General features: G+C 41.7%; 1 protein-coding gene across 2 annotated transcripts in view; it reads left to right on the forward strand.

Annotated features, from left to right (window-relative positions):
* The window catches only part of HABP4 (hyaluronan binding protein 4), a 23,580-nt gene extending 7,573 nt beyond the window's left edge, over nt 1-16,007 (forward strand). The window contains exons 2-8 of one of the 2 annotated variants that reach the window (XM_015412667.1): nt 1,783-1,933; nt 3,204-3,365; nt 3,635-3,706; nt 6,987-7,070; nt 10,873-11,044; nt 12,991-13,173; nt 15,691-16,007. In XM_015412667.1, coding sequence (XP_015268153.1) covers nt 1,783-1,933; nt 3,204-3,365; nt 3,635-3,706; nt 6,987-7,070; nt 10,873-11,044; nt 12,991-13,173; nt 15,691-15,747 — 881 coding nt within the window. In that variant the 3' untranslated portion in view covers nt 15,748-16,007. The remainder of the gene's footprint in view (nt 1-1,782; nt 1,934-3,203; nt 3,366-3,634; nt 3,707-6,986; nt 7,071-10,872; nt 11,045-12,990; nt 13,174-15,690) is intronic. The other variant, XM_015412668.1, reaches the window with a different exon arrangement.
* The last annotated feature ends 1,280 nt before the right edge of the window (nt 16,008-17,287 follow it).

The following is a 17,287-nucleotide window of genomic DNA, read 5'->3' on the forward strand; positions in this document are numbered from 1 at the left end:
AAAGAGGAGAGGGAGTTTCAGGATCACAGGGAATCTAAGTGTGATCACCATTGTGCCAGCAGTCGTGAGTGGAATGATCAACACTTTGGAGTGATTTTCACCCACTGTGAGTGGATTAATTATTAGGATCTTAATTAGTAATTTAATTATTAGGATATTGTTTTAAACTGGCCTCTTTGTTAACTTCCCCCTCCGAATATAATGTATTTACTTGTAAGGAAGGTGACCCCCCCCCCAATGATGTACACAAAAAGTTTATTTTTTTTTAATTTGGATGCAAATTTAAGCCTCTTTTGCTGCATGCCTGAAAAAATAGCTAGTCTTGCATTTGAGTAAATACTGTAAATGCATCTGCCTAATAGATGTACAGTTCATGCATCTGATGAAGTGAGCTCTGATTTAAAACAGCATATGCTGGAATAAATTAAGTTTTGAGGGTGCCACCCAACTCTTGCTTTAAAATCTGCAACAGAGGAACGTGGCAGGCTACCCATCTGTATTACAGATACTGACATAGCCCCATTTAGTTCTGGTAAAGAGCCTTCCCTGTGAGGCGCCATTGGAAGGGATACATACAGGGCTTAGCCTTGGATTTATATAAGTGAGCTGGTTTATACTCATCCTTCTAGCATGTCTACTCTGAATGGCATCAGTTCTAGATTTAGATCTAGATTTATTTTGTTTGCATCTTATTTCAATTAATATGTTTTTATAAAGCAGTTAGAGCTAAAAATACCCAGTTTTTTAGTATTTCCATTTTAATGTATGGGCCACCTCTATTCATTTTCTTGAATTCTCTTATGTAGAGAGTCCTGTATAATCAGTGTAAAAGTTTCAGCATTACCCTTCTGCCATGGTGTACAGATGAATGAGCCCTGGATGAAGGTAAGCTGGCAGTGTTGCACCCAGTGATACTGTTGCTGGCTTGAGTAGGCATGGGGACCAATGCTCCCTCTAAGCTGTGGAGTCATGTGAGCAGAAATTCTACTTTGTGAGCTACTGGCATTAAAGTTGTGAGAGAGCAATTTGGCTACTGCATAAATTAGTTTGCTCTGGAGCCATCCTTCCTGAGCTAAGACAAAAATGTGTGAGCCGGAGGCTACAAAACTGTGGGCTAGGTCACACTGACTCAGCTTAGGGGGAACACTGATGGGGACTCTTGGGTTTGTTGTCAGGATGGGTACCTGTACATTCAGAAGTGGTCCATTGTTGCTGATGAGTAATTATTTCACACTCCAGGTAAGCAAGAACCTGCCTGGCATTGTTGATCTGTTTTGTTGTTTGCCTATGGTCAGTACTACTCTTTTAGAAATCCTAATTGTGAATCCTGTCGATGTTTTCCTGTCTGAAAGACTGGAGCAGGTACAGCTATATTTTAGGGCTTAGCTGTAGACAGTGGATTCTGTGGCGATGTCCTGTGTAGAAGACTTGAGTTCACATTTAGGTAGACACTATTGAAATCTTGATTGAGTTTCTCAATGGCCTCCTTTCCATGTGTCAGGTGATGTCACTGATATATATAAAGTAGAAGGTACTAAGAGCTGAACCTTGACTCATCACTGTGAAAAACGTGCTCTACCATTGAGCTTTGATCAGGTTGTTACCAGTTCTGTCTCCATGAAGTATTCTGTCTACCTGTCCTTTTTACTCATGTTGGTAATGCTGCATTATTTCTACTTGTGTGGAAATAGAGAGCAACAAATATCATTGTCTTGTCATAATTTCTCATTTTACTTTAATACTGTTTTTGCTACTCATTTAAACAGTTTTTTGTTACCACAGGCCAAAAGCGAGCTCCAAAAAGGGGAGAACAGCAGGGATGGAATGATAATAGAGGTACTGAGATAAAGCAAGATAAAGCGGAATGGAAACCTTCTTTCAGTGAATATCGTCCTCATGACATGGAAAGGCAAGCAGAATTCACGCTGGACAGGCAAGTGTTGCTGAAGGCCTATGACTTTTTTCTCTTGGATGTATTTCATGGTACATTTTGGAAGCTACAGTAGATAGCTCCCAGAGGTGGTCAACAAAGTCATGACTTTGATTAAAAACTCCTGGTGTCCCCTTTGTGTTTAGTTAGGGATCCCCAGTGCTTGTGACAAGATTATAGATGCCTTCTTACTTATGTGCATCAGATTTGCTTGGCTCCCTGTGGCTTATTACTGTGAATGTGTCTGACTATATATGTTTGACCGTTTTCCTTTTTTTTTTTTTTGCGGTTTACATTTTTTATTGTTTAGATAAAAGTTTACACATGCTGTTTTCCATCAAGTTATATTTCCAATCAGAGTCTTTCATTTGAATTTATATAAATACTCAGATGTTAATACATATCACTTACATTTTCCAAATAAGTCCTATCATATTACATTTCTATCTGTTGTTCTATCCATTTATATACTATATCCCATCTTCTTTTATGTACTTTTTCATTTCGGTTTTGCATCTTTAAACTTAAATCATCCATTCTTGCTAGCTCTAAGATTTTATTTATCAAGTCTTCCCTGGTGGGTATATTCTCTAATTTCCAGTTCTGTGCTACTAACAGTCTGGCTGCCGTTAAGATATAGCTGATTATATAAATGTCCTGTTTACTATAGCCTTTAGGGGTCATGTTTAGCAGGTATATTTCTGGTTTTCCTGAAGCAGGATGAAACCTAAAATCATGTTGCTGCTTCATCATGGCAACGTGCAAGAGCATTAATGCTTGAAATGCTTGAATCTTTTAATGCTGGCATCAAATTGCTGAATTTGTGTAATATGTGTTTCATGGACTTAATGGCTTGCATGGTGGCACAGCAACAGTAGCCATTAGTTGAACTTCTGTTTTAACAGTAATTTGGAGCTGAGATTAGTATTCAGCACTTGGGGGAAAGGGGGGAGGTCCAATCACTTTATTAAAACTTTGTCTGCCCTTCAGAGAAGATTTCAAAAATTAGATTGCAGACTTTGGCCTAAATCTTCAAAATGAGTTTCACTTCTGCTATTACAGATAGTAGCAGCAGCTGAATTAAGCCTGATTACTGTTCATTGGACTAAAGCAATTTAATCATAATTTTGATTTGTTTTGTAAACTTTTCAGAGAAAGCATACAATTAAAGACTATATAAGTTGTCAAGCCTGGTGTTTGCATATCCAGTGCATTTCTATGGGGTTGCTATTTAAGGTAAATTGGACCAAACTAAAAAAATATTATCCTTTAGACCAATAGACCGGCTTGATCGGGAAAGACCAATGAGAGGGCGTGGGGGAGGAAGAAGTGGAATGCGAGGCAGAGGAAGAGGTGGTGTAATGAACAGGACTTTCAATGGCTTTGACCAGAGAGGGAAACGGGAATTTGAACGACAGAGTGGGAGTGATAAAACGTAAGTGTTTTTATATATTTGCTCATAATCTGGTACTTTAGAAGCAGTTTATTTATTGGAAATATTCATTAGCTGCCTTTCTCCCATGTGGAATTCAAGGCGGCTTGCATTATAAACAAAACATTATAAATGCAATATAAACTATTGTTATTTTGATAAGCTAGTAGGGTTAAAGCACCTGTAGAACTTGAATCCATGTACCTGCTCTTCATATAAATACATGTAGCTGCCAAGGACAGGAGAGCTAAAAATACTATTTTTATCTCTAGAGGAATCCGGCCAGAAGACAAAAAGGGTGGAAGTGGTGCTCACAACTGGGGAACAGTGAAAGATGATCTGAGGTATATAATCTTGTTTCATTGGTGTAAAAAGTCCCTGTCCCAACCCTGGGTAAGGACTTTTGTTTACAAGGGGGGTGCGACAAAACAAGGTTACAAAATACCAGAGAGAGACTAATTCTCACCCTAGTCTTGGTAGGTGCCACCAGTCCTTTCTGATCTATCCCAACAGCCCAGGAGAGAAAGGACAAGTCTGCTGGCTTCTCAGGGAATTAACAAAAAAAGTCAGCCCTGCAGAGTGGGACTGCAGACTGAGTTTCCAAACACAAAACAGTCAACTGGTAGGTGGTCAAAGGCCAAGGCTCTGGTTAAAGGCTTTGAGGTCAGTGAAGGCAAACCCCACAACAGAATAAAAATATAGTTATTTATTTAAGGTGCAAAAATATTCAAAACAAGACTAGATAGTGAAGGAAATAAAACAATTAAACCTAAGCTTTTCTGGCATAGCTAAAACATGGAATCAAGGTTCCAGTTACCATTCAGGTTCATCACAGGCAGTTAGTTCCAGCAAGACAAGATGATCAGGCTTTAGCCCTTCCAAGCAGCAGTCATGTGGGATGCCAAGTCTGGAGCTGTGGGGCCACTGACAGACGTCTGTGCCAAGTGGTCACCCAGCTCTGCACTGTTGTGTCACAGTACAAAGACTAACTAGATTTATGGAAAAGGTCTCTGACTCCTGGCCTGTTGGACCAATCAGACACCCGAGAGGTGACATAACTCTCTTTTAGTTGCTAGGCACATGACATCCAAGGATGGACAAGAGGGGGGAAAGAAATGAAACCACTACAGATAGGTCACACCCATTCCCACACAGGTGTCCATAGCTTCAGTTGTTTGGAATGTGCTAATTGGAACTTGGTCCTCCCTAGCACTTCAGCTGCAGGCAATTAGGCTAGCAAGGTCTCTGTGCTCTAACTGTCTCCGACTATCTCTGGGAAGATTGTTGTAGGCCTCCCTGCAGCCTGAACCAAAGATTTTATTTCTCAGAGCAAAGCATGGAACCATTTTCCTTTACAATTGGCTGCTGTAGTCATTTTGAGTTCTTCAGTGCTGAGTTTACTTCTTATCCTTCAGTTTGCTGTTGCCCTGTTCTGTTGTAAGCCTCATTCATATGCAGTGTAAATGGGTCACAGGTATTCAGCTATTCATCCAGCAATATGCTGTGAGTCTGGCCATGTATAGCCTTGTTTATGTATCATTATGTATGCTTCTGCAATGGTCAACAAGTTCACTACAGAAGATATGGTAGCTTTAGTTTCGCCAAGTTGTTTTGGGGGTTGCCTGTTGCACCCCTAGTAGATATCATGACTGCCACATTGTTGCAGGCTTCTGGAAGTAAATTAGGTATTTAGAGTTGATATGGGACGCCACCAGGAAAGGAATACTAGGCTGCATGTTGGGCAAAATAAGTAACTTACATTTTCCTGGGAGCATATCTGTGCAATTCTTTCAGACTCTTTGACCAGCAGCCTGAGATATTTTTGGTTCTGTTTAAATTTTTTGTTCCACTTCTCCAATTGAGAGGTGACTTATACAACAAAAAGTAATAGTCATAGACGGTTCTTGTAGTCTAGCAATTCTGCCAAGAGGAATTTGGCAGAACTCAAGACAGTTGTGTTTAATTTTCAAAATATATTTTGCTCTGTACAGATGTCTCTCCTAGTACTTTACCAAGGTCCGATTAAACAATATGATTACTTTGAAAATGTTAAATTAAAGGAAGTCTATCAATTTGGGTCCTTTTGACTTGGTTTTCCAGGTTTATAGCTTTTACAGAATTTGACATCTAACAAAGGATTTGTGCAGACAGATGTAAATCTACTTCTGCTGTAGGTTTAAGTGCAAGCCTCTGATGTTGAAGTGGTGCACATTTTTGTATGGATAAGATACAGTAGAAAGATCTCTGCCCAAGAACTAGGAGAGCTCCTACCTGTTGGGGGTCAACAAGTCTGGACAAAATAATCCAGTAGCTTGTGTTACAGCAAGATCTCTACTGAAGCGATGGTCCAACTTTTTCTGATGTGATACCTGCTAATCATGAGACCACTGGGCAGAAAACGTGTGATAGGAAGTTCTATAAGATCAGAGTCATGGAAGAGGAAGAAAGGGGGCAGAGTTGTCAGATCTGTGGAAGAATCCTATGCACAACTGAGTGACCCTGCCTCACTGTCCTGCTGCTTCTGCAAGAGTTTATGCAAAGTTGCAGAAGGCATCAGGCCTTTCATTTCTATGAATGGCACCAGAAGTATGGCCCTTCTAATACATAGTGAAAGTGACAGCTCTATAGGGGCTCACAAACCAGAAGGTGGGACTAGAACCATGGGTTGGAAACCACTGTTATGAAGTTATTATTTAGAGTTGTGTGTGCTGCTCATCTCAGAATGAGAAAAACTAACTTTTTAAAAAGTTTGTATCTAGTCACTTGCCCTGGCATCCATGGCAGAAAAATTATTGATGCAACTTGATAGGGAAGCTATTGTTAAGAGGGCAGGTTTTCTTTAACACTTCCACTTTTATCTTACTTTACCTTTTCTTCATTTGCCACCATCTTTGAGCTGCAGTGGCTCAAGTGGTTAAGACGCTGAACTGCAGGCTGTGGAAGGTCAGTAGTTCAGCAGTTCGAGACCCAGATGCTGCATGATGGGGTGAGCTCCCATCTCTAGTTCCAGCTCCTGCCAACCTAGCAGTTCGAAAGCAAGAAATTGCAAGTAGATAAATAGGTACCACTTCGGTGGGAAGGTAACAGCGTTCCGTGCGCCTTGGTGTTTAGTCATGCCGGCCACATGACCACAGAAACGTCTTCGGACAGCGCTGGCTCTTCGGCTTTGAAACAGAGATGAGCACCGCAACCCTAGAGTCGGATTCGACTGGCTTTCGAGTAAGGGAACCTTTACCTTTTACTTTTATGGTACAGGTTTTGTATACGTTTCTTCTGGGGAGCAATTATGCTAATGTTGAAACACTAGTTTTATTTCTAGCTCTGCTAGACATAGTAAAGCAAAGAGGCATAGATAAAACTGGCACAGATTACATGATCTTAATGTTAGTATCTGCAAGCTGGCAGTACCACAGTTTAGGCAGCAATCTTTTGAGATTTTTAAAAAATTGGGTTTTTGAAAGCTTCCATTATGCTGTCGTGCTGTTTCTGTCATCTTACAACAGACTGCTCTTTGAGCCACTTTTATGAGAGACAAGGTTGCAGAAGTACAATATTCAGAACTTTAACAAAGTGTAGCCTTCAGTTTAAATGGTTCTTACTAGGTGTGTCAAATGTCTCTTGCAGTGAGATGGAACAGACTGCTCCCATGGAAGAAACTGCAGAACCAGAAGAGCATCCAGGAGCACCAGAGGGAGAATCTCCAACCAAGTATGAGCTAGGCTTGAATATCCTGATCTTGCTGACAGTCTTCTTTAAGTCACTGTTAGAAAATGGAGTGGATTCTTCCACTCTGCTGAGCGGTGTTTGAATCCACGGTATAATATGTGCGTAAGGTCAAACCTGGCATACTTTCATCAAATTAGTCAAGATCATTTTAACCCTCTTTTTCTCCATTGTATCCTCTCAGCAAGCCTGTGAGTTAGGTTCGGCTTCAAGTATATGACAGGCCCTGAGGTCATACTGTCAGTCATAGCTCACGGGGGATTTAAGCTTGGATGGTCCTCAGCTGTAGTCTTAACACTGTAGTCTGATCACTACACTACACTGGTCTTACAGCAATACTTGTGCTCATCGTTCTTGATCACTACACTACACTGGTCTTACAGCAATACTTGTGTTCATCGTTCTATCTTGAATTGTTCCTTGCCATGCACCTCTGTCTGAAATGATATACATTTATGGTGGGGCAGTAGTGAGCACTGTTCCCTCTAAGTTGTGCTAGGGGGTGCTGATGTACAAAACTTTAACAAGCACCTCAGGGGTTGAGAGCTTCTGCTCACAAGAGGCCCACAACCATGCCCTTCTTAGCTGGTGAAAGCCTGCGAGGAGGGCATTTGGATCTCACTGGGGGAAATCATCAACTTGTCCCTTTGTACTGGGACTTTCCCAGGGTCTTTGAAGGAGGTGGTAGTTCATTCACTCTTGGGGAAAAAAATCATTAGACCCTATGGTCCTGGCCAACTACCCCCCCAGTGTCGGACTTACCGTTCCTGGGTAAGGTGGTTGACAGGGCGGTAGCTGAAGAACTTCAAGCTTTCCTGGATGATGCTTCTATCCTTGATCCTTTCCAGTCCAGCTTCTGCCCTGGCCCCGGGACAGAGACAGCTCTGGTTGCCCTTACAGATGACCTCCACAGACATCTGGATTGGGGTGGGTCACTTCTGCTGTTGCTTTTAGATCTAATGGCAGCGTTCAACACAGTCAACTATGACCTGTTGACTCACTGCCTTGCCGATGCAGGAATTCAGGGGTTTGCCTTGCAATGGCTTTCCTCCTTTATCCATGGTCGGGGACAGAGGATGACGTTTGGTGAGAGGTTCTCCCTGCAATACCTACTGGAATGTGGAGTGCTGTAGGGGGCGATCCTCTTGCCAGTGTTATTTAACATCTATCTGCACCCTCTCACCCAGTTAATTTGGAGGTATGGGCTGGGTTGTCATCAGTATGCAGATGACACCCAGTTCTATCTGTTATTGGATGGCTATCCATTCTCCACCTCTGATAATCTGGCTGAGGATTTGGAGGCCATGTCTGACTGATTGTGGCAGAGCTGGTTGAAGCTTAATCTCTCGAAGACAGAGGTCCTGTACCTGAGCCAGGGGTGGTGGTGGTGGATATGGGTATTGGGCTCCCCACTCTGGAAGGGGTGCCTTTGGTGCTGGCCCGGAAAGTAAGGAGCCTGGGAGTAATACTGGATGCCTCTCTCTCACTATGAAGGTCCAGGTTACCACAGTCGCCAGGTCTGCCTTTTTCCATCATAGGCAGATTAGGTTACTGAGACCCTATCTCTCCCTCCAGGACTTAGCTACAGTGACCCATGCAATGGTTACTTCAAGGCTTGATTACTGCAATTTGCTGTACGCAGGCTTACCTTTGAGGCTAACCTGGAAATTACAGCTGGTTCAAAATGTGGCGGCATGCCTGCTGACGGCAATGCCTGTGCGGGCTCAAGTTCAGCTGCTCTGCCAACTGCATTGGCTACCAGTTCTGGATTCGCTTCATGGTGTTGGTAATAAACTTTAAAGCCTTATATGGCCTGGGATCAACATATCTGAGGGGCCGCCTCTTCCCGTATACACCTCAAAGAGCTTTATGCTCTATGGACCAACATCTCCTGGTGGTCCCTGGTCCGAAAGAAAGGTCTTGCCTCAAGGGCCAGGGCTTTTTCTCCTCTGGCCCCTGCCTGATGGACTATGCTCCCCATTGAGATCAGGGCCCTGCGGGATCTTTTTCAATTCTGCAGGGTCTGTAAGATGGAGCTGTTCCAGCAGACCTTTGGCTGAGACAGCGGGTGTCCATGTATGGCCTCCCTGAGATCCTTGTCACCCATCTATTAACAGCTGGCTATTATTCACCCATTATTAATGGGCTAGGGAATCTCTCACAACCAGCCAATTCTATCCCTGGGCTGTGACCAGCATTTTAATGATTTATTGTATAGTTGAAATGTTGTTACCTGCCCTGAGCCTGCTCGTGGGAAGGGCGGGCTATAAATAGGAAAAATAAAATAAATAAGACATTTCCCCTCCACTGGAAACAATGGAGGATGGGGGCACCTTCTGGGGCCCATAGAATTGGGCTCCATGGTCCAATCTTTGTGAAACTTGGGGTTGCCTTTGAGGAGAGGCACCAGCAGCTATGCTGCAAAATTGGTGCCTCTACTTAAAAAAAAAAAAGCCCCCTCGAGCCCCAGATTGATTTTCCATTATAGCCTATGGGCCTGTTGACTATAATGGTCCCAATAGGCTACAATGGAGCTGGGGAAAAGTATATATATATTTTGCACACCCCTATTATGCTTTTCAATATGATTTGTAAGCTGCTTTGAGTCACAGGGAAAAGTGGGATATAAATATTTGAATAGATAAGTAGTTTGGGCAGGTTGACAACATTTAAGCAACTTCCTGTTTGTTAGGTTAGGCAGGGTTCTGATGGTGATTGTTCCTCCTCTGTAATACTTGACCTGTAATGCTGGTTGTCATATTTCACTAAAAAACCAAAGCAGACTGCAAGAGGTCCCACACACCCCTACTGCTGGTTTGTTTTCTAAGGTTCAGCACAAGGCCCAAGGCCAGGTCTACCAATACAGTGGAAAGGAGTGGGTAGATCTGTTCTCCAGAAGACAAGTTACTAATATAGTGGAAAGGGGTGGGTGAAATTTGACTTGATTCTGCTTTCTCTTATAATGTTTAAATTATTTTTAAAATATAGCTTAAATATAATTTAAAATTTATCCTGAGATTTTTACAAGGTTATGGAAGTTATCTTTTAAAAAAACTAAGTTACACGATAGTCAAATGTATACTCGTTCACAACTTCAATGCTACTAGCTTTTTCCCCTTATGAGGTAGAATTTCTGCTCACAACACTGTGGTGCTTAGAGGAAACATTGGTGGTGATGCATAGGAAGAATTTACTAAGCTTTTTTAGGACACACTTTTCTACTATCTGTAAATTTTCACAAACCAAATCAATCTATAGTGTGAATTCATAGTAGTGAGTTACCTCCTCCGTACTGCTGTTAGCTTAAGAAGTTTGCGTTCTAGCTAATAATGGGGCACTAATTTCCTTGAACAATGAGAGGTCCCAGGGGAGAGGTTTTTTTCCTTTGTATTCAAGAATGCTTTTTAATGCCAAGTTGGACAAGAGGGCTTTTGCAGTTAGCTAATTCCACTGTATACTTGGCAGTTATTACTCTATTCATAAAATGACCATGTTCTCCTCAGTCCACACTTACTCAAGTAACTTCATGCATCTGTTCAGAAAATATATGCATGTTTTGTATGGAATATGAATAGCAGGCATCTTTTTTTGGTGGGGGGGTATTGAGGGTTTGTTGTTTCATGTGGTTTCCAGTTGTAATGTGTTAATTTTTACTGTACATTACCTTAAGCCAAGAGAAAGGGTAGGGTAAAATATTTTTTCTAAAAATACGTCAGGCTTGTAAATAGCTAGTTGTTTGCAGAGAGATAGGAGAATGCTTTTAACTTTTACCACTGTAAACCTTTAGAGTTACTGAAGGGGAGCCTGTGGAAGAAGTAGTTCAAGAGATGACGTTGGATGAATGGAAAAATCTCCAGAAACAAAGCCGACCCAAGCCTGAATTCAACATCCGGAAGCCCGAAACCCCTGTTCCTTCCAAAGCAGTGGTGATTCACAAATCAAAATATAGAGATGATGATGTAAGCATTCAGTGTTCATTCTATCAACCCAATGCTAAAATGTATGGCTTTGTGTTACTGAATCCAGTACTAAAGAATATTCTCAAATAGGTAGGCAAAGCACATTTGAGCCTTTCAGTTTACAGGGTCTTTTTTGGTACAGAGCAGCCAGTCTGCTGTTTGATTTTAATGAACAAATAGAAGCATATTTCCTGTTCTTTTTTTGTTTGCTGCAGTTATTGCAGTTATCAGTGGGTTCAGTTGGCTGTGTTTCTTATAGCCACTCTTTTAAAATCTCATTCTGATTCCTAAAGCCAATTTGGTAATGCTGTCGTTCCAGAATGGATCGGGAGGTTCAAAGCATGGTATTGTGGTCTCTCATGAGTTGGTCGCATCACTTCTCACTGTACTGGAGTGTTAGTTCAATGAAACTTTAGTCTGCTGGTTACCTTAATGTGTTGGTAACTACTGTGGTTTTCCTAAAACACTAAAAGTATACTGCTCTGCGTCTCATGGAGTGCACAGTTGCCATCAAGTGAGAGAGGCACATTTACTTCCAAACTTGGCATGAGCCCTGTACTTGAGGGAAACTTGCTGCTTACCCTTCCTTCTGAAGCAACTGTTTCAACTTGGGAACTACCTGTCAACCACAAGCCCTGTTAGACAAGGATCTTGCCTGCTTTCCTGAAACACTGGGGAATGGTGCTCAAAAGAGTTACAGGTGAATAAAAAAGAGTTACAGGTGGCAGGCATGTTACAGGTGAAAAAAAAAAGACTTACAGGTGGCAGGCATGTCAAAGCCCATGGGGCTCCCTAGCCAGTGAGTGTCACTACTCAAATAGATGAGTGTGTCTGTTAGCTCTGATCTGCTATGTCAGCCACTGGAGGAGTGGTTTAAATAAAGCATCTTTGAAGAATATTCCCCATCCTTTAAGATAGGCAAGATGTGGCCCTCTTGTGTTCCACTTTTCACTGATGAGCACATAAAGCAAGGCTTCCCAAGGAGGGTCCTGTCTCCTTGAAATTCACTGTTTAGCATCCTTCGTACATAGTTTTCTTTGGGAAGGTTATGACATTTTTATATCAAAGGGCACCTTCTGATGAAATGCCGGCTCGTGTACAGGCTGATATTCTAACTTAGTCTTTACTTTTATCATTCTAGGAGTCTTTATAGTTAGTCTTTTATTTTAAGTCTTGTACATCACATTGAATGTGGTCTTGCGGGCAAGTGACTAATACGTTTATGTAATTTTTTTCTTATGTTGTTAAATATAAATCTTGCCATCATAAGTATATAGCGTTTCTGAAGCATAATTGCTGGCTCTGAAGAAAAATTAAATGTCTCACCTCACTGACATAGCTACAGTGAGGAATGAGCAAGAGGAGGAGGCATAAAGGATAAACTTGTCAAACACGCCTAAGTCTCCTACTTTAAACTAAGAGCCAAACAGCATCTTTCACAACCCAGGTAAGCAGCATTACTTTGATTTAAGTGGTTTTTTATCTTGTGCTTGAAGTGCTGAAGTCCTGGAGTACAAGCCTGCGACAAGGATGGGACATTAATAAAAACAGGCCTTTAAAAAAGCTTAAATAAAATGTACATTTGGGATTGTGCAAAGAGTAGCTCAGAATTTCTTAAGTTTTAACAGCTGGTCCTAGTACTCCAGCATAGTGTAGAGGCTACTGCTTTTGCAAAGGAGGAACATCTGGTGAATAAAACTTTGAAGGCAAATCAATGCTTGTCTGATGCTTGATGCATTTGTAAGATGCTCAGCTAGTGACTTGCGCACATTTCAGAGAACAACTTATCCAGTGCTGGCATGTCAATGAAAAGCTGTTAAAGTTTGGAACGTGATCACTGTCATTTTCCTCTGCCTTTTCACAGCTTATTTAAGATGACTTTGACATTCCTTTGGGTGAACAGAATGTCCAGATTGTTTGCTTAATGGAAATGAACTCCTTTCTAGGTGCTGAAGGAGGATTTTGAGGATGACTCTCACTTTTTCCGAAAGGCAGCCAATGACATCACTTCTCAGCTGGACATAAATTTCGGGAACCTGCCCCGACCTGGGCGTGGAGCCAGAGGAGCACGAGGAGGTCGAGGCCGTGTCCGGAGAGTAGAGGACTCGGGGTCCAGGCCAGAAGTGATGGTATCACTATTTATTACTGCAGTGCTATCCTAACTCCATCCTAACTCAGCTGGGAGCCAGACTTAGGACACTTATCATGGTCAGAGACAGCTGAATGAAACTGAAGTACAGACTTGCTAAGGTTGTCTCTCCCCCCCCCCCCCCCCCCCCCCAAATGACAACTGCAGTACCACAAAGGCTGGTTTTAGAGTCTGAGCCTCCTCTAGCTATCTGCTGAGTTCTGAGAGGTCGTGGAATGTTTAGATAACCAAAATGTTTGGCTGTTGTCACAAAGACTGTGGCTGGTAGTAAGGAGTGAGGCAGTCTGCCTTGAAGCTTTTAGCAAAAAGCCAAACATGGAAAATACACAGTTCAGAATAGCCAAAAAGCAAAAATAACTGTTTACAGAAATATCAAAAGTATATGCAAAATACTTTTTATATGAAGTGTCTCAAGGAACTTATAATTGCAACAATATTATGGCAATTACCCTCTTCAAATAATGTAAACCACTCAGTACATGAAAACAGTCCAAAATAATCCAAAATAAATAGACGTGTTCCAGATAAAGGCCACAGTTCATGAAAACAGTCCTAAGTAATCCAAAATAAACAGAAGTGCTGCAGATAAAGACTATTAGAATGTAGACACTTTCTCAGCTCGAAGTCTTCAGGGATCGGTTCTCATCACACTTGTTTCATAAAATGTTGGTTCAAGGCTTGCTGCTGCGCATTGCCGGCTTTCTAATCGCGTTTCGCACAAGGCTTTTTCAAAAGACAAGCCAAGAGTCTCCCAGTTTACTTTAGAATAACACTGTCAACGGGGGACCTCCGTCTCCCATGTCAGCACGCTTCCCTGTCTGCAGGGTCTGTAAGATGGAGCTGTTCCAGCAGACCTTTGGCTGAGACAGCGGGTGTCCATGTATGGCCTCCCTGAGATCCTTGTCACCCATCTATTAACAGCTGGCTATTATTCACCCATTATTAATGGGCTAGGGAATCTCTCACAACCAGCCAATTCTATCCCTGGGCTGTGACCAGCATTTTAATGATTTATTGTATAGTTGAAATGTTGTTACCTGCCCTGAGCCTGCTCGTGGGAAGGGCGGGCTATAAATAGGAAAAATAAAATAAATAAGACATTTCCCCTCCACTGGAAACAATGGAGGATGGGGGCACCTTCTGGGGCCCATAGAATTGGGCTCCATGGTCCAATCTTCGTGAAACTTGGGGTTGCCTTTGAGGAGAGGCACCAGCAGCTATGCTGCAAAATTGGTGCCTCTACTTAAAAAAAAAAAGCCCCCTCGAGCCCCAGATTGATTTTCCATTATAGCCTATGGGCCTGTTGACTATAATGGTCCCAGTGCCACCCAGTCACCCTCAGAGCTTGGTTCCAATCCAGTGCTCAGTTTGCTCTACATTACAACATAGCTGCTGTGAATTTTCAGGCTTCATAGGAACCTGTGATTTTTTTTTAAGCTTAAATGTAAATGAATTGCCTGTTCAGAAGAAAACTGAAATACTTAACAGGCAACATAGAGACTCCACAGCAGAGTTTCAGAAGGTAGCCATGCTGGTCTGCAGAAAAACAGATTTGAGCCCCCAGTAGCACCTTAGAAACCACCAAGGGCTTCAGGGGATAAGCTTTCGAGTGTCAGCTTCCTTAATCAGACATGAGTCTGATGGAGATCTCCGAGTCCTTATATTTTACTCAGTCCTTATTTTACCGAGTCCTTTTATTTTACTCAGAAGTTGGAGGGATGTTGTAAAGAATGCTTCTAAAGGTAACCATACATATTGTAATCAGCTTTATTTAGAGCAGAGGGGAAATGCTAGGGCAGAAAATTAGCATATGTAGTGAGATAAGAATCCCATGTCTGTATTCAGCCCTGGGTGGGAGGGGGTCCATTGTTCTGAACGTGTGAATGAACTCAAGTTCAGCAGTCTCACATTGTAAGTTTACAGTAAATATTTGAACTAAGGCTCAAATTAAATGTATGTATTTTATTAAAATATTTCTATCCTGCCTTAGTTCATGGCTCTTGGTGGGGGGGAGGGGTTGGGACTCAATGTATAATTCACAGATCTGCCTGTTATATAAAATAGAGGGGTGGATAAGATCTTCCATCTTTAAACAAACTGAATGTACCAGTGAGTGCAGCTAAACCCTTTCTCCCCTCTCCCTTTCATTTTGCCCTACTCTGCTGTGAAACATTTTTCTCTCATCTGGCCTTTAATACCAGAAAAGAACCAGGTTGGTAGAACAGTACTTAATAATGTAATGGAGTATATCAGGTATGGTGGTACAAAGTTGCCCCCTCCCCACTTGGTTTTTTTTTTTAATTTACATATAAATGGGCAAATGTAATTCACATGGCTAATTCCAGTTATGTCTAGTTTTGTCCCAGGGCTCTGGTTGCATTTGTCAAAGCAGAAATGGTGATGGGACAAGGCCATCTTGATGAGTACCTCAGTACCCCCTACACAAGTGTAATTTAACTAGCAAACCTATTCTAATGTGCAGCATTTCTCTTCCTAGATGCACATCTCCGCTCCAAACCCAGATGACCCTGATGATTTTCCTGCTTTAGCTTGAAAGAACTAAGTAATGACACCTCAGAAGTAGCTGCAAAGACACAAACCAGTTCTATGTTGCGGTGGGAAAGTCCAAGTCTACAGAAAGAAATGACTTTTGTGTGAATTATGCACTTCTATTGTGTTAAGTAAGGGCCTAGACACACCCAGTGGGAGTTACAAGGCAAAAGTCCAGCACCACTGTTTTGGATTAGCAATGTGAAGGCTTGTGGTATCCTACATGAGGAATCTGAAATAAAGGTTTGAGATGATGGTGTCAAAGAGGTACAGGTGGCTGACTCTTTTTCTGAGGTGTCGCAATAAGGCAAGCATACAAAATGGTCTGGTGTGGGGAACCGAAAGCAAAAAAGCCATAATTGCTGGCACTTACTCTTACTTCAGTAAGTGAACTGTAACTTTGCACAGCCAAGCAATTACAGTGTTAACATTTGGGGTTGTCAAATTGAAAGAAGCAAATCCCGATCATCAGGTGGGTAGCCATGTTGGTCTGAAGCTGCAGAACAAAGTTTGAGTCCAGTGGCACCTTTAAGACTAACAAAGTTTTATTCAAGGTATACATTCTTCAGATACAATGAAATGGAAATAGGTAGAGAGTGAGCAGTAAATTAGCATATAATATAATGAAGATGTTTAACAGACTCAAGGACCAAAAAGGATTAACAAGCTTAGTTTATATAGTTACCATATGTTTGGAGTTAATTCCGGGACTGGGGGGAACATAGTGAAGGAAATGAGTATGTCAAAATTGGAGATTGATGGGCATATGTATCCTTAGTTGAGGAATGCTGAGAGTAATTAACTGAGACCCTGTCATTATGCTCCATTTGTCTTCTCTCAAGCATGGAGGCAACCTTACTGCATCTTCTTCTTTGAAGTGCGGCGATGGACTGTGTAGAGTATCTCCCAGTCCCCAGACCAGAGAAATACATTCCAGTCTACAATTCCAAATTACATTACATTCGACTATTAAGGACATATCTGGCCATCAATCTCCAGTTTTGACATGCTCATTTCCTTCACTACATTTCTACCCAGAATTAACCCAAACAAATGATAACCATATAAACAAAGCTTGTTATTCCTGTTTGGTCCTTTAATCTGTTAAACGTCTTTAGCATACTGTATGCTAATTTACTGCTCATTCTCTACTTATATGCATGGACTGGTAAGTTCCATTTTGTTGTATCTGAAGAAGTATGAGTTCACATGAAAGCTTATAACTTGAATAAAACTTCGTTGGTCTTAAAGGTGTCATCAAATTTTGTCCTGATCATCAATTGGAGTTTAAGGTGCTGTTTTCATGTTCCTTTTTTATTTGGAGGCGGCAGATTTTGAAAATGAATGCCATTTCTTTGTAAGCTTTAAATTAAGTAGACCATACAAATTGGCTGGTTGGAAATATCAGATCATTATCAACGCTTCAGTCAGCCAAATACCCTCAGCCAGATGGACCATAAAGTGACCAGAATAGTGCCATGTGCAAAAACCAGATTTAGCAGAATGCAGCACACCAGCGTGGTAACATGTTGAGGAAAGGCTAA

The sequence above is a fragment of the Gekko japonicus genome, unplaced genomic scaffold (genome assembly GCF_001447785.1).
Source record: "Gekko japonicus isolate JY-2015 unplaced genomic scaffold, Gekko_japonicus_V1.1 scaffold355, whole genome shotgun sequence".
NCBI lineage: Eukaryota > Metazoa > Chordata > Lepidosauria > Squamata > Gekkonidae > Gekko > Gekko japonicus.